General features: G+C 43.7%; 1 protein-coding gene across 1 annotated transcript in view; it reads left to right on the top strand.

Moving 5' to 3' along the window:
• The window catches only part of Lifr (LIF receptor subunit alpha), a 50,460-nt gene extending 32,212 nt beyond the window's left edge, over nucleotides 1-18,248 (top strand). Inside the window, 13 exon segments of the mRNA XM_038321463.1 lie at nucleotides 1,616-1,761; nucleotides 3,442-3,604; nucleotides 3,920-3,990; nucleotides 4,865-5,050; nucleotides 5,053-5,083; nucleotides 7,669-7,704; nucleotides 7,707-7,847; nucleotides 10,716-10,817; nucleotides 11,372-11,539; nucleotides 13,253-13,414; nucleotides 14,494-14,587; nucleotides 15,854-15,932; nucleotides 16,319-18,248. Of these exon segments, the coding sequence (XP_038177391.1) occupies nucleotides 1,616-1,761; nucleotides 3,442-3,604; nucleotides 3,920-3,990; nucleotides 4,865-5,050; nucleotides 5,053-5,083; nucleotides 7,669-7,704; nucleotides 7,707-7,847; nucleotides 10,716-10,817; nucleotides 11,372-11,539; nucleotides 13,253-13,414; nucleotides 14,494-14,587; nucleotides 15,854-15,932; nucleotides 16,319-16,942 (2,003 nt within the window). The 3' untranslated portion in view covers nucleotides 16,943-18,248.
• The last annotated feature ends 4,707 nt before the right edge of the window (nucleotides 18,249-22,955 follow it).

Below are 22,955 nucleotides of genomic sequence, written 5' to 3'. Positions count from 1 at the left end.
GGAAATTATACATAGCTTTGTCTACTCATTCTTGATTTCTGAACATTTTTTTGGACATTTCTTAAGAACATTTACTTTTTTTGATGCAGAAGTTATTGCAAAAATAATGAATTACAACTTTGTGAACCCTTCTGTCTTTCCCCAGAGGTGGCAACAAGAACAGGAAGGTGACCGGTGCATACCGTTCTCTAGGCTGCTAACCTAGATGTTCTTTTTGCTTAGTTTTGTGTACGTTCACTAGAGAGTGTTCAGACGTGCTGAAGAACTTTCGGGAGGCGTTCCTTTGCATAGTGTGGGCAGTGTGGAGCTCAGTGTGGTGGTGGTTTCCAGTGTCTGTACACAGATGCACCCTCTCGCTCTGTCTGTCTCTGTCAGATGGCACCAGCTGTCCATTCTTTATCCCCATTTTGTCATTGTGAGTGTATTTTAAATAAAAACGCACCGTGTGTAACCACTTGATGCTGGCGTTTCTTAGGATAATATCCCCAAGAGACATCCAAGTTGTTTGTTACTGATTTCTTCCTATATCAATGATTTTTTTTATTTTATTTTGGGGGGGCGATAATGATAAACAGCTCAGTACAGAAATAAGATGTGTGAGGTCTTTTTGTGGTTGTCCCATTGTCAGCCCAAATGAACTGTCCCCATGTCAGGCTCATCCACATCCTGAGATGTCACAGAGACTAGCAGAAGAACGGGCTATGAACAAGAGCTTCATGGGTCTGACAGTGGATGGTGGAGGTCCCGGCGCCTCATTGCTACTTCTGTAGCGTTTTTTACAAATGCCTGTTTATTTTATATTGTGTATGTGGGTAGGTATATGCCATGTGTGCCGGTATGTGCAGGTACGGCAGAGGTCAGAAGAGGGACTCAGATCCCCTGTAAGCTGGAGTTATAGGCAGTTTGTAGCTGCCCCATCGTGGGCAGCGGTGTGGTGCTGGGAACAGAAATCAGGGCCTTGGGAAGAGTGTGAAGTGCCCTTAACCACGGAGCCATCTCCAGTCCCTGCTTTTTATCTAGCATTCCATTCTGTCGTCATCATTTCCTGTTTCATCCAAGAGTCAAAAGGCTACATTTTGTAGCTGAAGATATTGCTTGCATTGGTGCGCCTTCGTTTTGTTGTTGGTGGTGGTGGTTTTGTTTGGTTTGGTTTTCCGGTTTTCCCTGAGTATGGTTCTTCCCTTGACCTCAGAGTTCACAGCCATTGTAAGACTCCCCCATCGTGAACCATACTGAATTCCTGAGTCAGTCGCATCATCACCACACACGTACCTCGGACAGACAGACGGCTGTCAGTACCTCTTGTTTGTTATTTGTCACCCTGTGTGGACACTACAATCCTCTTAAGCTTTGCTCTTCTATGGCCTAACGTTCCCAGCACCGGATGAACAACCTTGAGGGCAGTTGGTTCTCTGAGAGCACTGGTTGCATAGCAACAGTAAAAATAAGGTCCCTGGGTCCCACACAGACTATATTGGTTTTAGGCATTAATAGTACTTCTCTAATGTTCTTCCCCTACCGCACACACTCATCCTTTGATTCTAGTTTGTCTGACTAGGGCAGACCTTTTCACCCTGAACATTTACAGGTATTAATCTTTATATCCTGTTTCCAGTCGCTCCTCATGTGCCTGTTTCGTTGAAAGTGAAGGACATCAATTCAACAGTTGTTACACTTTCCTGGCATTTGCCAGGAAATTTTGCAACGATTAATCTCTTGTGTCAAGTTGAAATTTGTAAAGCTAATTCAGAACAAGAAGTGGTAAGTAAGATTCTCCTAGAAACCTTTTCTTTTGGTTATTATGAATAAAAGTATTCAAAAACAACTAAGCAAACTGTATTTATTACAGGGAGTCACTAAACCAAGAAAGACTTTACATACAAATGTAATGGCAGCATTGTAATTTGCTCTTGAAACAGTTATAAAACTGGACAGTAAAGAATAGAACTTCCACTTTAGCTGTTCAGAATGCCCCCAGGCTTAGTGTGTAATACCTGCGTGTAACTGGCACGCAGTAAGTTTTGTGATTAAGAATTAGCTTTGACTGTATGTAGCCTTTGACTGACTGGCACAGGAGAATAGAAGAGAATTTTCAATTATTAAGTGCATCAGTGGAAACAAGTTTTAATTGGTAATTTTATGTCAGAAGAGGACTTTTTAATACATTGAAATAATTAGATTGACTTACACTGTACCCTTTTGTAATTTGTGGTAACTGTGAAATAAATGGTACTGTAGTTGAACATTACTTTGGAAATTCACTGGTTTCTGTAAAAGCATTCAGAAGTGCACAGCGTGACCTGCAAAGCCACTTTGTAAAAGGCAGCTGAGAATTCAGATATTTTTCCTGGCACATTCATCCTCAAATTTGTGTAAAATGTCTTCGCTCTAATGTTATTTATTGTCATTTTTTTGTTTTTTTGCTAAATGTGCAGCGCCATACTAGAGGCCCTAGGTGACATAGACGCACGCATTAACCGTACCGTCTGCTGCCAGGGTGATTTCCAGTGTCCGTGGAATAATGTCTTCATCCCCAAGCTTGTCACTTATTGGCAAATTGTGTTAAAGTTAATAGTCACTAGCCATTAACTGTAACTGATTATCACAATAATAGCTGTATAATTTAACTGACAATTATTATTTAGATTCAATAATTAGATTAAAAATGCATCCCAGTATTTTATTGGCTGCTATGTGTTAGGTCCCAAGAAATTCCTTTCCCCAAAGACTGGTATTTAGACAAAAGTCAGCGTTCCCTCGGAGATTTAAGAAGATAGTTTCTGCTTGCTAAAAGAGAGTCATGTCTCTGGAGAAAGGGACATATGGCTCCCCCATTAACCTCTGTCTGTGAAGCCTATTAGCATATCTAGGTCTATGCTAGTCTCTAGGCTCACTTGGGCCCTACTCATGAGTCTGTTACGGAGTCACTCTGGTGGGCATACCCCACCCACTACCCTAAGCCTCTCCAGCCCCTGAGCTTCCCCACCTTCTCTTATTCCTTATGACCCAGCCATAAGCTTCTCTTGTTCCTGTGCAACCCAGCTATTTTGGCTCCATGCTCTCTGAGCTCCTGTGTGATTTGTTACCTCTCTTCTCTTTCTCTCTCGTCTCCCAACCCCATGGCTGGTCTATTCAGTCTGGCTGTGCTCCCCTCCTATCTGCAATAAAAAAAACCTTCTCCTCAGCCATACCTAGGAGCGGTTGGTCATGTCCTCATTTTCATTCACTATGGAACATAATTCTGTTGCTGTAGTATTTAATGAGAATTAAAACACTATGAACTCTGTTCTAACTGCAAACTGGTGTGACGTTCAGTTGGTTTATATCACAAGTGTAGACTGATTTAATACCAAAAGTATAATGCATATGGACATATTATATATCCATACATACATGGCATATACACATCACACCCAAATATATTTACTTCTTTTCAATTAGCGGAATGCCACAATCAAAGGAGCCGAGGATTCAAGTTATCTTTTGGCTGTGGACAAATTAAATCCATACACTGTGTACACTTTTCGGGTTCGTTGTTCTACTGAAACCTTCTGGAAGTGGAGCAAGTGGAGCAATGAAAAGAGACATTTGACCTCAGAAGCCAGTAAGTTACGTGATGGTGCGGCTAATCACTAATGGGGAGCAGGGAGGATACAAGATAGAGAGACACCCGGCGACAGTCACATGACTATGAGGATGCTTTCATCCCATTCTCTGAGCCCTTGTGTTCTGTAGAAGTTGAGAGCTTAGCTTCATCTAGTGCTTCTCTGTTGCTTTGCTTTAGAAACGGAAGCCACGTTTTATGGATAATTCTAGATACCCTAGAGTGAAGTCCAAGCACCCCCATTTTAGTCGCTGATACTGTCCACTGCCTTGCAGTCTGTGTCTTCAAATTCTGATGCGAAAATCTCTTTCTTAGCTCCTTTAAGGGGACCAGATACTTGGAGAGAGTGGAGCTCAGATGGAAAAAACTTAATTATTTATTGGAAGGTAAATATCTATGGTTTCCTTGGATATTTTTTGTTTGTTTGTTTGTTTTTTGCTCAAATGCTTAATGTACAAATGGTAACTTAATTTTTGTGGATACTTTAAATTGCTTACATAGTGTTCAGGTAAATGGTCCATGAAATACAAAGTCATTGAAATCTATATATACAAGGAGCCCAGGCTTCCCAGTCTGGTTAAGTTTGCCGTCTTCCGAGCCCGTGTTTCCCATCACTCCTGACTCCCCAGGCATTGAGAGGGTCTCTTGCCTCAGTCTCGAGCCCATAGTTGTGAGGCCCATAACACCACGCGTGTGGAGAGCTCATAGGAAAACTTGTGGGGATTCTTTCTTCTATTGTGTGGGTCCTAGGGATTAAGCTCAGATCATGCTGGGCAGCAGTCGCCCTTAGCTGCTGAGCCATCTTGCCAGCCTTTCCTTCAAATTTTGTATTTTTTCTAGTGATTTTTGTAGCAGTCATGTAGAATATAAAAGGAGGAAAGAATACATGTGCTAGAACACCGTGCCAGACTGCTGTGTTTCCTCTAGTGGCTCAGTCCTTTGGGCATGTCTTACATTTTTGCTTCTGGAAATAATAAAAATCGAACAGTTTTATATTAATGTTTACATTTCTGTGGATTTTCAGTACTTAACAAGTGTGGTTCTTTTTTACCTTTTCATGCCTTAAAAAAAACCCAAAAAACAAAAAAAAAAAAACATGGCCTCAGTGGATTTTAAAATGGGTTTTGCACTCCTTATAGCTTCATAGTCTATTTTCACTTTTTATTGGGAACTTAGGCCACTTAGACCTGATGGCCTTGCCCAAGCCTTGCACCTTTTTGCAAGTTCTAATGAGAGAATTTGTTCTTCCGTTTGTCGTAGCCCTTGCCCATTAGTGAAGCCAATGGAAAGATACTTTCCTATAATGTGTCGTGCTCATCAAATGAGGAGACCCAGTCTCTTTCTGAGATCCTCGATCCTCAACACAGAGCGGAGATGCAGCTGGATAAAAATGACTACATCATCAGTGTTATAGTGGCAAAGAATTATGCTGGCCCGTCGCCCACCTTCGAAAAATAGCCAGTATGGAAATCCCGAATGGTGAGTGCTGGGAGGACTTACAGGAGCGGAGTTGAACGTAGAAACCGTTGGTGCTGCCAGCTTCCCTCACGAGTCTGCTCCTCCCGTGCGATTTGCATGTTTATGCTCTTGGAGGACCAAGTACAGGAATGTCCGCCGCTGCTCATCGAGGGATGCAGTCAGTAGTATTTTTTGTTCTGTTTTGAGACAAGATTTTGCTATGTGGTTCAGACTAGCCTCGAACAGACTAGGTAACCAGGCCAGACTTGAACAGGCAGTCTCCTGCCTCAGCCTCCTGGGTATCCTCAGTATTGACTGGACGCCTATAAATGTGTGAAAGATAATAATTACTATATCTAGTTAGTTTGTCACAGAATATGAAAAGTTCTGATTGTGGATTGCAATCTTGGGAAGAAATACTTTAAACTATTTAGTCAAAGACCTTTAAAAAATCTTTCCAAGACTAAGGGTTTCTGTTGTCTGTCTGCTTTTGCAGCCCATTGTGCAGAAAAAGACACTTGTTTTAATTGGCAGCTTTGTGGTCATTGATAATTTTTTCCCCTTGAGTGTGTTTTCTGTTGTCATTTTATGATTTATTTATGGTAAGGTCTTGATAGTCCAGGCCTGGCCTGGGAACTTGCTATGTAGCAAAAGATGACCTTGAACTCCTGATTGTCCAGCCTCCAAACCCAACATAGAAATTCTCCATATTGATAAGAAAGCTTCTTGGCTAAATTTGATTACTAATAAGGGTTTTGAAAACCAAAAATCCACATGGTGTAATTTTAAAATCTCAGTGTTTGCCTCTAAATTGCCACAGACTGCCAGCGACTCGCCACGATCCCTCTCAGTTTTCGCAAAGCATACTTGATATTTCCACACATCCATACATAACTTACTTGGACCATCTTTATCCTCTGGTGCCCTTCACTAATCCCTCCCCCCCCACACACACACACCTGCTAACCTTTCCTCTTCCCCCAAAGCTAGACAGCTTTCTGAGTCATGAGTTTTAAATGGCCACTTCCACCTCTTCTTCCAGTTACTTCCTGAGTTCTTTTGCTGTCCTTCCCCAGTATGGGAACAGCTTTTTGTGAGCCCACTCTTAACAGAGAGAAAAACAGACTGGTTGTGTTCCCCCAAGTGTCTCTCAGCACTTGCTTGTGGTGGTTTCTTGGCACTGGCCTGGTTCATTGGTTTGTCCTAGGCAGTGATCACTGGAGAATTATGGAGAATTATGAAGCAGGAATGTATAGCACAGTCATTTCAAAGACTTGGCCACACCCAGGCCACAGCACAGCCCTAAACCTAGGCAGCGGAAGGTGTGGCATGTGCAGGAGCTGGGCTCAGAGCAAGGCGTCTAGTGAGCCCTCATTTGGACCTGGGCATTTTAAAGATGGCAGTTGTGTCTCTTTAATGACTTGTGTTGTCTCTAAACTGGAGCATTCTGACCCTACCTATTCTGCGTGTCCTTGAGAAGGTAGTTTAGCCTTGACTGTGGTCACAGCTCGCACACTGACATCTGGGCAGCCTGCAGTTCTCTCCCAGAGTCCGAGACTACAACCTCAGCTCACATTTGCACCGCGGCAGTTGTAGGCCACATTGAGCGAGAAAGCCATCTGACATCCAAACCCTCTGTATTCTAAACCAGGCGCTCATCTTGTGTTCGGGAGTAGCTGCTTTATGAGCGCCGCAAATTTATTTGCAAATCCTTTCTTTATATGGCTTTAAAAAAAAAAAAACAAACCCTTACATATAAGTGAGTTGGAGAGGTCATTCTATTTTTGTGTCCCTGTGAGAACCCCTTCCCCTTTCTTGGCCCTAACTGTGCTGCTGCCGTCTACTCTGCCCCTCACACCTCACCTCCATCCTCACTTATCCCTTAGGCCCAGGTCTAGCAGAAAGTAAGGTAGTCCTCCCACAGCCACAGAGCCTACCCTCGCTCCCAGTGTGCGCATACCGCCCCCCCCCCCAGCATCTCATGGTCTCATGGTCTCTGGGAATGCCCCTGCCCACACTAGTCATCCCACCTCAAACTCTGCTGCTTCAGCCATTCTCCACCCTCTGCACAGCCTCTAGATGTTCCCTCAGCCCAGCTGAGGGATTGGGTTGGGATGCGTGAATCCTGGAAAGCAGATGACCAGCTCTTCATTTCCGGGTGCTCCCATCTGTCTCCTCTGTGCAGCTCCTTTTCCCATAGAGCTCTGCTCACTGTGGATGGTGAGAGCAAGAGTTCATTGTCCCCCTGGCCCTTCCCAAGCCTCCTGCCCCCTCCTCTCACCCCACATGGTCATGCTGTGGTCCTCCTCCTGGTGCCAGCCTGGCCCCCAGTCTACCTGTGTCTACCTGATTCTAGAAGCTTTTCTGTTCTCTCCTCAACATCTGTGTCATTCATTGTCCAGATAGAGGTAAATGCTGTAGTTATCCCAATAAGTTTACTACTTCAACACTTCTTTGCTAAATATTGATATCTAGATAATCGCTCAACTACAATTTTAGAATTGTCTACAGTGAAATAATTTTTATAACTACTGTCCATTTTCTTAAGACTTGCCCTCTGGTATTCTCTGACGTTGATAAAATGGTCTTTCTTACCTCTGCTGAAGATGACATCATAGTAGAACAAGCCGTTGGAATGGGAAAGGGATCCTCCTCACCTGGCATCCTGACCCCAACATGACCTGTGATTATGTCATTAAGTGGTGCAACTCATCTCGTTCTGAGCCCTGCCTCATGGACTGGATAAAGGTTCCTTCAAACAGCACCGAGACTGTAATAGAATCTGGTAAGAGGAATTCATGGCTCTCCCAGGCCTCAGGGGAAGGGGAGGTTGAAAAGCCACACAGATGTGACTGGATACTGTCGGCAGGCATGACCTAATTTATCCTAATTCAGTGTGGCTTGTGGCATGTCTCTGGAAAAGACTAATCCTTGGAGTTGGGTTTTCCTTGTCCAGGGATTTACTCAGAGAGGTCATCAAAGAGCAGCATATATCTGCATTTGGGTTATGGTTTTTGTTTTTTTGAGGTAGGGCCTCAAATTCGGAGATTCCCCTGCTGCTGAAATTTAAAGTGTGCTCCACCACACCCAGCTCCGAAGGTGCTCTTGGTAACATTGTTTCTAATCTGAAAATTATAGCGGAATTGCAGATAAGGGAATAAATGGCAGTGTGTTGATAAAATAGACTTTAGTAGGAATAACAGTTAGGTCAAACATGAAGCAGCACAAGAAAACACTGCCGAAGGAAGGAGACGACATAGTCAGTGCCCATTTGCCTGGATTGTCCAGGATCTGGGTCACTGAGGCCTTGCTGCCACAATCAACCCTTCCCTAATATACAGCCTGAGAAGTGTGGCACCCACGGAGGCTTGGCTCCCACAGGCTAACCCCGCTTCCCCTTTGGAAGCAGAGGCCTCCCTCCTTGGTACTGCCATGCCTTCTGCTGAACCAGTGTGTGCCTGCACCTTTGGGCTTCTCTTGGGCCAGTATTGGGTCTGTAGGTCATGATCCTTCTTGAGACACCAGCTCCTGGTCCTTCCGCATGTGTTGGGGAAGCAAGCCGGAGAGTGAGGAGCCCCCAGTTGCTTCTCTCCCTAAGACAGGTTCTTCTTGTTTACTGTTTGGAAACACTGTCAAAGGGTGGGGATTCCCTCATTGATTAAGCACATGTGAGTTCAGATATTTTCCCTCCTGCTTGGGCGCTTCTGCAGTTGACTGAAGTCATGGTTGTCTTTCAAGCTGCTTCCTTTTTCCTTTGGCCGTCCTTCCGCCCTCCGTTATTCTTCCATCCTCCTCGGCCCCGCACCTGCTCCCTATTCCTCTCCTATGGGGCTGACTTGACTGAGCCTCACACTGAGCCTTTGCTCTCTCCTCTCCCTCCTGGGATTTCAGAATAAGTGGGGTACCCTGGGACGGGGCAATGTAGGCAGAGTTTCTGGGAGAACAAGGTGTGGTTGAGGTCCCTCTGGATGGGGAGAAGCCACTGTAGTAACTGCCGTTGTGTGTGAGCAGGGTCTCTGCAGTGGCCGAGGAGATAAAGGCACAGAGTACTCGGACAAGCGCTCTGGGTCACAGTGAAGGTGCAGTGGTGCCCGAATTCAAACGCAGGACTACTCAACGCTTCAAAAGGCTGGGGCTCTCGGCTTTTATTCCCTACTGAGCTTCTGGGCTCAGCCCTTCCCTGGTTCTTCTCTTAACGCAGCTTCCTCTCCTTCAGGTCTCCACTCTCGCTCATGATATCTGTGCCACCCTCCAGTTCTTTTTAAGTGACAGACTCTATTCCATATCAATAGTATATAATTTTAACATAAAACAAGGCGTGGGTTTACAGGCAGTATAAAATCATAGCCTGAAGTATACCTTTCCTGCAATGAAGAAAGGCCCCCAATGGAATGTACCTGGCGGAGTTGACTTTCCATCAGTATTTGCTCGGTACTTGGAAGCACAGAGCAAACACTTGAGAAAAAATCGTGATAGGAGAAAAGTTAAAAAGAGCCGAAAACCAGTTTTCCTTTAGGGCATGTTATTTTGAGGTTGACCGTCTTGCTGTGACCTTTGGAGTTCAGGTGTTCTTTGGGCATGAGGTTTAAGGAGACATTGTATTAACCACACTGGAATGGTTGCTCCACACAGGAGCTGATAGCTCCTGCACTGTTAGAATGTTATTAAAGCATTATCCTCTTCCGAGATGAGCCGCTTTACTGTTTTTTACCATCCTCTTCAAAGGTCGCTTCGAAGGCTTGTTCTGATCTTCGTGGGCTTGATTGGTATTTCACTTAAGATCCCATACGTCTCCCAGGAGAGTCGTGGTTGCACTTGCCCGTGTCTCTTCCCCATGCTTGCCAGCTTCTCCATGTTGGGCATGTGGCTCTGTGCATGTCTGCGTTTCTCACATCTCGCATGTTCTGTTGAGTTGTGTAACCGATGAGACATTAGAAGTTGCTTCATGGGTTGAAGAAAGAGACTCAAGTAGAAGGGTGGGGTTCACACAAGGAAAGGTGGGGTGCACACAAGGGAAGGTGGGGTGCACACAAGGGAAGGTGGGACCAGAGACCCAGGTGTAAGTATGAACGTGTGAAGATGCCGTGATGACTTACTTTGTGTGCTAACCTAAAAAATTAATTTAAAAAAATGAAACCCAAAGATACATCCTTACGAGTCTTGCTCAGTGAGTGTTAGGAAGAGAAACAAACTCCCAAGGCCTGTCTGGTTCCTTTGTCCCTGAGGCTCTGAGCTGGAGTGGAGTTTTTAGCGCTCTGGGACTAGGGAGAGATGTCGTTTCTTGCACAAAGGAAAGCAGAAGCATTCATTAGCATACTGTGACCATGAAGTCACATCGTGAACTGACTGGGTGGCATCTAGGAGGCAAGAACAAGATATCAACCTCAGTCACATTTTATTCTCTTCCAAGAAATGTCATCCCATGGTCTCGAAGATTTTCATTACTATAGAAGTGAAGGTGTTCAAGTTTTGCTTAATACTCGTAAATGTTTGCCAGTTTTATTTTAAAAGTACCCTTGTGTTTTCATAATAAATCTGCTTGCAGTTAGATTGGGAAATTTTAACATGTTGTAAATTTTAATGCTTCTAGAATAAATATTCTTGCTTACCTACATATACTTACGAATGTTCACTGATTTTGTTCATCCTACAGATCAATTTCAGCCAGGAGTGAGATATAATTTTTACCTCTATGGGTGCACTCATCAGGGATATCAATTGTTGCGTTCTATAATTGGATACATAGAAGAATTAGGTAAGTTAAATCAATGAGTTATTTTTTAAAGGTTGGATGACATGAGAAATTATGAACAGGCAAATAGCAAGAGTTAGTCTCCAAAATATATTGATTTAGTTGTTTAGATCAAGGAAGATAAAAAAAAAAATGTCTATCCCAAAGTTAAATTTAAATTTTTTAATCACTTATTCTCCACCTAATTATTTACTTCACTGTTTTGGTATTGGCATTGAGAAAGTTAAATCATGGTTGTCAAAAATACTTGCTTTGTGTTTATAGAAGCTTAAACGTGGAAATGTATCCAGGACTAAATAAAGAGGGGGCCTATGTATGAAGTCTGTTCAAGTGGTCACTTCAGGATGTGGCACAGGTTATCCCTGGATGTTTGTCAAGGCTATGATTCCTTCCTGAGCTCCGCTGGTCATCAGTGTGGAAGTGTTGGCCCATTGCCTGCAGGGTTCATGATGGAGTAGAGAATACAGTTTAGTGCCAAGGTTAGGTGTCTCTGAAGTCAGCCCTCTCAAAAGCTGCTGGTGCCCCACCCTTCAGCAAGTGGTTTCTTGTTTTGACAGCTCCAATTGTGGCACCGAATTTTACTGTGGAAGATACATCTGCAGATTCGATCTTAGTAAAATGGGAAGACATCCCTGTGGAAGAGCTCCGCGGCTTTTTAAGAGGGTATTTATTTTACTTTCAGAAAGGAGAGCGAGATACACCTAAGACGAGGAGTTTCGAGACGGGTGAGTTAATGCGGCATTGGTTACAGTGCTAAAATACACATAAAGAGAAAAGGCTGATGCGTAGCTAAATAATCATTCCCAAGGCAGTCTGGAAAGGGGTACAATAAATAGCACCTAAATTCTTCAAAAGTCAAAATCACGTACTGTGAATCCTTTTCCTTGTGAGTCCCACAGAAGGGTGTCCACTTCTTGCTAGTGTGGCTTGTTCCATACCATAGCATGCTCTTCATTTTTTAAAATGTGGTTTGTATTTAATAACAAAAGAGGCAGAAAAGAGAAACTATGAATACAAAGAATGGGTCCCGAGCCCCAGTTATAATCAGGAATCAAAATGGTGGCAGACTTCCCCGTTAGCAGGTACTGGAAGATACTGCAGAAACATCTTCAAAATGCTGAGCGACTGCTAGTCTCAGCCTAAAATTCTGCAGCTAGCCTCTCTGTCAGATAGTAGCAGGGGGGGATGAAGATTCTCTAGGCTTGCAAGGCTGCGAGTGTTTCCTTCCCCTGTACTGCCTTTCTCTGGAATCTGCTAGAAGGAAGAATGCCTCACTGACTGGAAGAGACGTGAGGAACACCCAGAAAGGAGCTGGGGAGTGGGGTAGGGTCAATGGAGAGGGCAGCGTGGGCCACAGGGGCTATAGAGGAGCAGCCCCCGTCGGGAGGAAGTGGGAGCGTGTGGGGCTGAGGGTTGGTTACTTTTGTACATGGAAAATGTACTGAGCGTTCGCTGAAGTGTATGAGAAGAACTGAGAAATTAGTACATAGAAATCTTAAGACAATTAAGCAAAAGAGGGGCAGAAAGCAATTACAATAGGAAAGCAAAAATGCAAATATACCAAATAGCTTTTTTTTTGTAATCAATGACTGATCTTTCTGTGATTGTAGAAATGTGAGCATTGAATTCCCTTACCCAGTGTGGTGATGCTTCTTCTCTGTGAATGTGGTAGGGGACGGGCAAGGATAGTTAGTCTAAAGGAGCTAGCTAATCCTCCTCCATCCTTTCTGAACAAACATAGGCCAACAGCTGGCCACCTAAGCTTGCTGTTGTGAAATCTAGGTAAACTCTTACAGAAAGGCTCCCTGATTTCTAGGTGGCTGTGGAGGCCAGGGGCCAGAAGGACCCGGTTTGTTTGGTTAGTCAGTTTATTACTGCTTGGCTGTTTCAGCTCTCGCCTTGCATTATTTTGGTTGAGACTTTCATGAATGAAACAGTTAACCAATCTTCACCCTTCCCTTTGAAGTGACCCCAAAGCATCCTCATAGCGTCTTATTCTTGAGAATTCCCACCACGTGCGTCCTTTCCTAAGGACTGAGGTCATGTCTACTGCCCTTCAACCTTTGCCCTGCCCAGTCTCTGCCACTGCTTCCTAAGGGCCTGTGTTGAGTGCCTTTGAGTTTCAGGGCTTTCCCTTAGTCACAGACTGGGAAGTGACTTTCACGGATTGCCCACCCTATGCCAGGCATTGTTCTAAAGAGGACGCCTGGAAACTTGACTGGTCATTGGGAGCCAAGCCATGCTGTTCCCTTGCAGAGTCAGAGAAGCCTGAGTTTAAAGAGTTTAGATGGTGTGGATGGCAGGAATAGAACTGAAGGTGACCCCAGATCCTTGTCTGGGTGTGGCCAGAAGTCAGACTTGTTTTCCAAAGGGTGCCTGGTTGCATGTCCGAGTGTTTAAAGTGACCGTAGAATGAGTGAGACTATTCTTCGTTTTAGGTCATTCTGACATCAAGCTGAAGAATATCACTGACATATCCCAGAAGACGCTGAGGATTGCCGATCTTCAGGGGAAAACCAGTTACCACCTGGTCCTGCGAGCCTACACGCATGGCGGCCTGGGGCCAGAGAAGAGCATGTTTGTGGTGACCAAGGAAAACTGTAAGTTCCACACTGCCCTAGAAACACCCTCCCCACTGAAGTGATGCTGTCTCTAGCGTCTGGGGGCTGCCCAGGCATCTTTGTTCCAAGCCCTAAGGCAGTGGTTCTCAGCCTTCCTGTTGCTGTGACCCTTTAACACAGTTCTTCGTGCTGTGGTGACCCACAACCATAAAATTATTTTCATTACTACCTCATAACTATAACTTTGCTACTGTTGTGAATTATAATGTAAATATGTTTTGAAGATTGAAGTTTGCCAGAGGGGTCGCGACCCTCAGGTTGAGAACCACCACTCTAAGGCTTCGTTTTTTTTTTTTTTTTTTTTTTTTTATGTCAGAATGGGGAGAGTGTTAAAAGTTACGAGAGGACTTTTTGTTTTGTTTTCTTGTCAGTTTGAACAAACAATTTCCCAATGAGTATATAAGAAATTAATTAATCTAGGGAAGCACCCAAAATCTAGAATTCTAAATGCATAGTGGATTTTTTTTCTAAATCTAGTTTAAATATTTCCCCAGCTAGTTTGATTTTAATATGTCTAGGGAAATGTATAAGGAACATTCTTTAAAGGTTAGTAAAACACCACACTTGTAAGTCTGAGATGGTACTCAACAAGTAGCCCTTGCTGTCATGAGAGAGCTTCTGGTTCAACTTGAGTCTTCCCCTCGGCCAGGATGGCGTTCATGTCCAGGTCTGAAGTACACCGCCATGAGGCTGTGGTGCACTAAAGCGATGTTTCGGTGGGAGGTGGTTTTGCCCCCTCGAAGACACCTTGGCAATGCCTGTGATGTTTTTGACGGTAACTGAGTGCTGTTGGCATCTCCTGGGTAGAGACCAGGATGTGGCTAAGCCTCCCAAGTGGCCAGGACAGCCCTTCCCTCCTCTCCTCACACCAGAAACATCTGGCCTTGTGTCACCAATGACAGGGTTGAGCAGTTCTGCTGTTTTTCAGTGTCCCTGGATTGGATAGATTTTTCTTCTGTCACTTCAAATAATACATTTAAGTGTATCCTAATTTAAGTTTATTCTGCGCCCAGTACTTCCAGAGGTGATTTTCAATATTTATAACTGCTTCCTTTCAGCTGTGGGATTAATTATCGCCATCCTCATCCCAGTGGCCGTGGCTGTCATTGTTGGCGTGGTGACAAGCATCCTTTGCTATCGGAAGCGAGAATGGTAATGGAACATCTGTATTCACCTGTTTGTTTGTTTGCCAGCTTCATTATCCAGTCGTGTTGCACAGATTGGTCAAACGTGCTCTTTTTAGTCAGAACGTCAACTTCAATATCAAGTAAGAATATGACATTTGATTGAAAATATTTAAGAGCTCATAGAGTAAAAAGGTACATTCTCCCACCCCCACCCCCCCGCTGTCTTTACTAATAATTTATGGTAATGGCAGATTTGCTTTAAAGATACTTTCACACAGAAATAGACAGTGGCTATTTGCAGGAGTCGATGGACCTAGAGATTAAGATGGCACAGGTCCTGATGACCCGTTAGAATTGTTTCTTTTGTTCCTTTATGTATCACGTGTGAATGCCCCTTCCATGAGAAAGCGCTTATGGTCGTGAAGAAAGCCAGCCTGGGCTTCAGAGTTTCACAATGTAGTGAGAGAAAGGCCAGGCAAGCAAGGAACTGGTCCGCATAGTCACCGGTCTTCAGGAATTCCAAATGATGGAGTTCTTTGTAGTTCTAAGTGTAAAAATATAGGATGTCGAGCAAACCTCGTTTTCCCTGAAGTTTGTAGCTTTTTTATTTTTCTTTAATTCAGCAGGCAGTGTCCTTGTCTTTCATGCCCGTCACCTTTAATACTTTCTGTTATCTTTTTAATCTCGTATAGGTGACTCATGGCTGTAATCCCAGGGCTAGGGGTGCTGAGGCAGGGGGAGTACCACAAATTCAAGACCAGCCTGGGCTCCCTGAGGCTCTACCTCCGAAAACAAGCAAGCAAACAAATAAAAACAAAAACAAAAAAATGAAAATAGAATTAATGCTTTAAAAATGCAAGCGCTCACTGTGCTTCCCCACCTTAGCTGAGCGCTTCCCTGCCAGTCTAGGCCCTGTGCTGAGCAGAGGCCTGCTTAGCAGACAGGTCCCTTGAGTCACCGGCCCTGCTTCATCCAGTTTGCAGTGAAAACTTGGCAGTATTTCACGTGAGACACGATCCCTGCCATTGCTGTAAATTATTTACTTTTACCTCCTTGACCCAATAAGGTCTTGTAGCTCGAGCATGGTCCGTCTTGTGGTCCGCAGCGTGCACACTGGAGCCCTGTGTCGGATCGCTAGCGAGTGGCCCATGGTCGAGAGCCTCCATCTGTGTCTCAGGCGCTCTTTGCTATGGTCACGAGAACAATCTCCAGCCAAGCCAAGTGACTTCTTCATTCTGTTACACGGTCGCCGTGTGATAGTTACTAAACCTGATTCGTTCTTTCTTTGAAGGATTAAGGAAACGTTCTACCCTGATATTCCCAACCCAGAGAATTGTAAAGCGTTACAGTTTCAGAAGAGCCTCTGCGAGGTAACCCTTTGTTCCATGTGGTTGCTTGCGTTTGGGGACCCGAGGGCCCCTGCTTTCTGTCTTTTGTGAGAAACTTGTGATGTCAGCCCGAGAAAGAAGTATGAGGAAGGTAGCATGCTTTAGCATCTGTTGAATGTCCAGAGTTCGTCATCTTCAGTGTTTATACTACTTTTTTTTAAACCACTATGAATAGTAAGGAAAATATTGACATGGAGGGGAAAAAAGAAGTAGCTTTGCTCTGGATGTGAACTCCAGAGCTGCTGAGGCCAGTGTTTATAAACAGATGTGAAGGGGGAGAAAAAAAGTAAAATAGAAGTCTTTCTGTCAGAGTAGCCCTGCTGAAGCGTGCAATATTGTCTTAACCACTCTTCCAAATCTATTTCTAGGGAAGCAATGCTCTCAAAACATTGGAAATGAACCCCTGTACTCCAAATAATGTCGAAGTTCTGGAATCTCGATCAATAGTTCCTAAAATAGAAGATACAGAAATAATCTCCCCCGTGGCCGAGCGTCCCGCGGAGAGCTCTGAGGCGGACCCCGAGAACCACGTGGTTGTGTCTTACTGCCCACCCATCATCGAGGAGGAAATAGCGAACCCCACAGCAGACGAAGCCGGAGGGACTTCCCAGGTCGTGTACATTGATGTTCAGTCCATGTACCAGCCTCAAGCCAAGCCAGAGGAAGAGCAGGACAGTGACCCCGCGGTGGCGGCCGGCTATAAGCCGCAGATGCGCCTCCCCATTAACTCTACTGTGGAGGACACAGCAGCGGAAGATGAAGCCGATAAGGCTGCAGGTTACAGACCTCAGGCCAATGTGAATACTTGGAATTTGGTCTCTCCGGATTCCCCAAGGTCCACAGACAGCAACAGTGAAATTGTCTCTTTTGGAAGTCCATGCTCCATCAATTCCAGGCAGTTTTTGATTCCTCCTAAAGATGATGACTCTCCTAAATCTAACGGAGGCGGGTGGTCCTTCACAAACTTTTTCCAGAACAAACCAAACGACTAACCCGGCACCCTTTGCCTGTGCAGTCTGACATCTCAACGTCCCGGCAGTAGCTGGGGCATTCATTCCTGGAGGGACTTGGCGAAGGTAGAGAGCTGGAGACCTTCCCTCCGGGCAAGCGACACTAGAAGCGATTATGTACCCTAAAAGCCAAAGTCCAGTGACTCAGAAACCTCAGCCACAGAAACTCAAGATTTGAAGCTGTTTTTGATTGAGCCAAAGAATCCTCCAGAAGGATTTCACGACTAACTGCCTAGTTCGTATATGCAAAACAAATCTCAACAACTGTCTGTTGTTGCTGGTTTTCTCGTCTTTGTATGTTATGGAGTTCCAAGTGGATTTACAGGCCAGGAAGAAAAATGTACAAGTCAAAATAACGCTATTTCGCCTGACATTTACTGCGGCCCAGAGGAAAACCAAGCACAGATTTTAAAACTTTTATGATGTCTCTGTCCTCAGCATTTACAAAAGCGAGTCTAGTTTTTAACGTAGCAGCCGCTATCTGGTGTTCTGTTTGTTACAGTGTGCTGATGTCTGTGCCTATCTGGTATTCCAGTTGACGGAGCGTGCTGATTTCTCTGCCTACTGTATAACGGTTATCAAACAGTTGTCTCAGGGGTACAAACTTGGAAAAACAAGTGTGACACTGACCAGCCTGAATCAGAATCACACTGTCCTGCTTTAGCGGGGTGTGAAAACCTTTTTCCTGTCATGTAGCTGACGTGCTAGCTTTTGTTGGGCGGCCCGTTGTCCTCATGTTGAAAATTTCTAGAACTAGCTCCACGTTTTCTCTGCATTTTTGTTTTGTGTCACGGTGTCTGCTTTGTAAGAACAAAGTCGATATTATTCACGAGTATATAGTTGTGATGAGTTACTATGTAAGATGACTACTAAGAGCTAGCTACTGGTGCGTGCTGACCCCAAGCTCTGATGCGGCTCTGCTCCCCTGAGAAGGTTTGCCATCCACCTGACCAGTAGCAGATGGTGATCTTTGGGGTCTCTCAGTAGCTTTCTCCTGCTCACGAGCCCCAGCCCCTCCTCCTTCAGGCAATTAGCGGTCCAGACTCTCAGACCCAGTCTTCAAATCCGTGAGCTTAAGCCTAAAGGGAGATCATTTCTCCCCAGAGCAGCTAGTAAGTGGTGACAGACGTCGTAACACTTACAGAATTGGTGGGTAGTGGCCTGTGGCTGCTCTGTGAGCCACAAAGAGCCGGGTCCGAGCACTGCACCCTCCATCTCTCCTGGTTTCTCATCAGCAATGTCTACAGTGAATGACGGTCTCAGAAAAGCAGAGTAAAACCTAAATGTATGTTGTGTGTTTGTATTGCTCTGTCCTTTATTGTCAAAGTATTTAAGTATGTGAGTTTGAAACACCTGAGTAGACCTTTGCCTTGTGTTATCTGAAGTCCCCCAAACAGTGCAGATAGTGAATTGGTTTTTTTAGTTCCTATTTAATCTTTTTACTTTTACTTCTGCCTGCCTGCCTGCCTGCCTGCCTGCCTGCCTGCCTTCCTGCCTTCCTTCCTTCCTTCCTTCCTTCCTTCCTTCCTTTCTTCTTTTTTTTCTTTTTTGAGACAGGGTCTCATTATGTAGCTCTAGCTGTCCAAGAACTCACTGTGTAGATCAGGCTGGCCCCAAACCCACAGAGATCCACCTGCTTCTGCTTCCTGAGCACTGGGATTAAAGGCATGAGCCACCATGCCTGGCCTTATATTTTCTCTTTTAAAAAGTCATGTGGAAAAAAGAAAATGCAGGATGACAAGGGACAAAATCTAATAGTCAGTGCATGATCCTGTTTTTAACTCCAGGATACAGCTACATTTTGGAGCTTCGTGATATGATGGTATGTGGAGTGAAATCAATTAGTTATGCATTTATATAATAAATAAAAGGTAGATAATAACTCTTAGAAATTTTCAGTAATGAAAAATATTCCAAACTAGAGTCATCTCCCAACAGTTTAATTTGTTACTTGTGCCTTCCCTCTCTGGGTCCTTTCTTGACTCTCCACCCAGCCGCTGGCTGGTTGCCTCCTCCCCTGCCACGCTATCTTGTTAATGCTCTGCTCTGCACGCCTTCAGCCTACGCCTCATTCCCCACTGAAGCTTATCAGTTTCATCTTCCATCTAATGGGGATGAGTGTCAGGGAAGGTAGTAGCTCATCCTCCTGAACTACATCAACCTGAGAACACAAGGAATGGTCAGAGGAAATTGACTTATCCTATCATCAAAACAGGCCCCTTTCATGTGGGTGTCTAGAGCAAGGGACATTTAGAACGCTGTTCATCTTACCCTGCCTCTGAATTCCAGTCTTCAGGACTGCTTGGCCACTGAGAAGCAGGGTACCCGCAGATCATTTTAGGAAAACGTGGCTTGGGACTGAGGCTGAGGCTGAGTCCTTGTCTTTTCCCATTGGATTGAAGACAGCCACATCCCCGGACAGTGTTGTTATCTCTGCAGTTCCTGCTGAGTTGTGCACACAGAAGAAGTCTGGGGGGGGCGGGGAGGGGGCGGGGAAGGGACGTGCAGGGCACGTTTCTGTAAGCCTGTTTCACTCCTTGTGAGCAATGGAGATGGGCATATCATAATACTTGAGAGTGGCCATTTCAATCTTTAATTTAAGGATAGTCTTAAATACTGAGCTAGGCTTTTGGCGTGAGAGCTGTGAGCTGTGTGCTACATTAATTAGCACTTCTGTACCTTCCAAATTCTCCCAGCTGTTGAACTGGCAGTGTCCTGGATTTGAGATGGTTGTACTGCGTATCTAGAAAGTTGAGTGTGTCCCTATGCTGTGTGATAGAGGTGCTTTTGTTCCTGTTGCTGGCAACAGAAGCAGCCATTCATTGGGAAGCTTGAGGGAGGAAGTGTCACAGGCTTGTTTTCCATATTAGCATTGCTCTCGTGGTTCATGGAACTTGAAGGCTTGCATTCAGAACACCGAGTACTGTCATACTCAGAAATGGTAGAAAGTCACATTCTCAGACCTTGCGAGATGAAGTCTTGTTAGAAATTTCTCCTGCACCAGTAATTTATCAAATATCACAGTCCTTTCTGTGTTAATTAAATGAATGTAATTTAGTGAAAGGCTAGAGAATTTCTCCTTTCAATGGGAATTTGAAATCAATGTTGTGGTATTTTTCAATTATAAAGTACCCCTTAATATGTCAATATGCAGAAAGTTACTATCTCCAAGTTTCTTACTGCTTAGGCATTTAATCTGGTGAAACTTCTTTGTTTGCACTAAGGTAACTTTTGCTGTTTCCTGTTTCAAACTGTGTTAGAATTAGCGAAATGCTTTCTCAAAAGATTCTGAAAGTGTGATCCTTGGCTTCCCAAGTGAAGCATGGGGAAAGGGTCATTAGCTGCTAATGCCAGGCACACAGTGGCTGCCCAATGGCTGTGTGCATGGAGTCCCTCCTGAGTGTTATAAACTCAGCGGAACTGTCTGGAAGGATGCTAAAGATTAAGATGTAGCTCACATATATCCGAGAGATTTGAGTATACGGTAGAAGCGGCACCACAGCTGGAGGAAAAGCAGAAGACTCACCAGGCATTTCATTAGACACTGTCAGCATACTTGGAACCATGTGGAGTTTACTTTTATCCAACGAGTTTTCCATCTGGAGACTCCTTTGTACCAACCTAGCATATGTTACAGTGAGCCATGTGTGTGAGCTTAGTTGATTAATAGAAGTACTCGTTCTCTTTGTAAGATATCTCCAGACATTTCCTTTGAACTGATATTTTCTGCTGAGACAGCTTCATGCTGCCATACCTGTCTCCCTCTTGTACCCAAACCCAAAAATCTTTACAGAAGGCCGGGGTGGAGGGGTGGGGTTGGGGAGAAGTGTGGCCAAACTTAAAGGACGCTAATCTTTTAGATATAACCTTAGGATTGCCTTCAAATTCATTTAGCCTGAATCATGATTCTGCCCCAGTGCTATTTATACTGCTAAAGCCTCTCAGTTAAACTAGAGTCGCTACATTTTTTTTTACTCCTTTTCAATTGCTGCTTTTATCTTGGTAAATTGCATGATCAGGTTCATGCTGATTACAATACAGATGAAATATTTCTAAATGCAGGCATAAAAGATGGAGAATGGCATTCAGCTGAGCAATATCAAGTTTTCTTTCATCTTGTTAGAGTTTCTGGGGTTGTTATTTGGTCCAGTAGCCACATGTTTCAAATTATGATATTAGATTATAACTGGATCCCCTTGATTTTAACTAGAGTAGTGCCTGTTCTCCTTGCATCATGAATGATAATTTTTGTCCAAGGTGTAAATAGAATTTGCCGAAGTTAAATTTTAACTGTGGTATGCTTTTATTATAAATAAACCATAACTGATTGCACATTAACTAGATATAAATCCATAATAATTTATAATACTTTCTGGTAGCTGGAACTGAATCCCTTAAAAATGAAAAAAATGCTGAGAAAAATTGACGAGGAAATTAATGTTTATTACATTCATATGTGTCTTCAAGGTCACCCTTGTGCTAGTCAATCAGAACTATAAAAATCAAACTGTTGCAGACTTTTTGCTGTACTTAGGCCTAAAATACTGGGTGTGTCTAATTGGATGACTACTTAAATTTATTCTGTTTCCTTATATGCACTTTTATTGTTAATTATTCCATTTTAAATGGGCAGTTTCAACTTCTGAACCTACTTCCAGATATTCCAGTAGCATATCCTCAAATATTGAAATATTTTTAGGTGATCATCTAGTCTTCCTTAAATCAGGGACAACGTATTACTTTGGCAGGTGCTCATAGAACAAAATGAATAACAGCTTTCAGATGAGTCTTCCTGTCGGCTCCGCAGGCTGTCACCTGTCCTCTCCTGGTAGGCCGATTATTAGCCCCTGTTCCTTCTGTTTAATTTTCCTTTCAATGTGTTATGTAAGAAAGTATGAAATAACGCGGTGAAGCATTGAAGAGAAAACCCTGTTCTACTCCGTATGGTGGGAGAGGTATGGTGGGGTATCCTGAGACGGAGCAACTGCTGAACTACATCCTATTCAGAGTTGCTCTGAAAAGATTGTTCTGGATAGAAACAGATATCCAGAGTCTGAGATGGTTCCAACGTACAGGCATCTTCAAAGGTAAAGTAAGCCATCTACAGGTCCTCAGTGTTCCTAGTAAGAGGTGTTTTCAATTTTTTTTTTAACCAAACCTTTCATTAGCTGATCATAAGCCATTATCCCTGTAACACTAAAGATTGCCATTTTTCCTTTCAGCGTTGCATTACAGTGCGTTACTGTTTACAAAATACACATACTGTGAACAGATAGAAGCTTTGTCTTTTATAAGGTTTGTAGAGTGAATGTTTTTTTTTTCCCAAGATGGTGTTATGTTGAATAGTTTTAGATTTTTGTAAATAGTAGCTGTTTGCTAACTTTCGTTTGGTCAGGTGTGTCTGTGTAGCTGGGAGAAGATAGACTTTACAGTTTCCTCAGTTTCTCCTTTCTGTTTCCTGTCGAGCCACCACTGCAGACATCTTTGTGTTCACACAAGTGATCGGTTATGACGTGCAATACTTAAAGTCATGTTTCATGCTCTAAGGAATCTTTTAAAAAATGCATATACAGGAAGCAAACCAGGTTGATGTGTGTCTCCATGACTCGCAGAATTCTGACTTGCGTATGGAATAAAACAACACTCACAGAGATTGCTAACCAAAGTATTTCCAGCCTTGTGAAATTTTGGATATGATGTTGCTGTTAGAGTGAGAAATTTGAACATTTTGTATCCTAATTTCAGAATTTAGCTTCCACGTCTTTTGGGAAACATGATTATCACAAGAACATAGAATATGTAAATAACCTATTACTAAGACACTATAAATATAATACTAGTATTGCTTGGCTGTTAATTCTATAAAGATGTTACCTATGTCTGTTTTTAAAACATGCATGTATTTAACAGTTTTATCATAGTATTGTCATGGAAAGAAATAAATATATTTTCTTACATCTTACCCTGGTAGATGTGGACATTATTGATTTGGTGT

This window comes from Arvicola amphibius, chromosome 3, assembly GCF_903992535.2.
Source record: "Arvicola amphibius chromosome 3, mArvAmp1.2, whole genome shotgun sequence".
In the NCBI taxonomy this organism is placed as follows: Eukaryota; Metazoa; Chordata; class Mammalia; order Rodentia; family Cricetidae; genus Arvicola; species Arvicola amphibius.
This window is presented reverse-complemented; position numbering and strand designations above follow the sequence as displayed.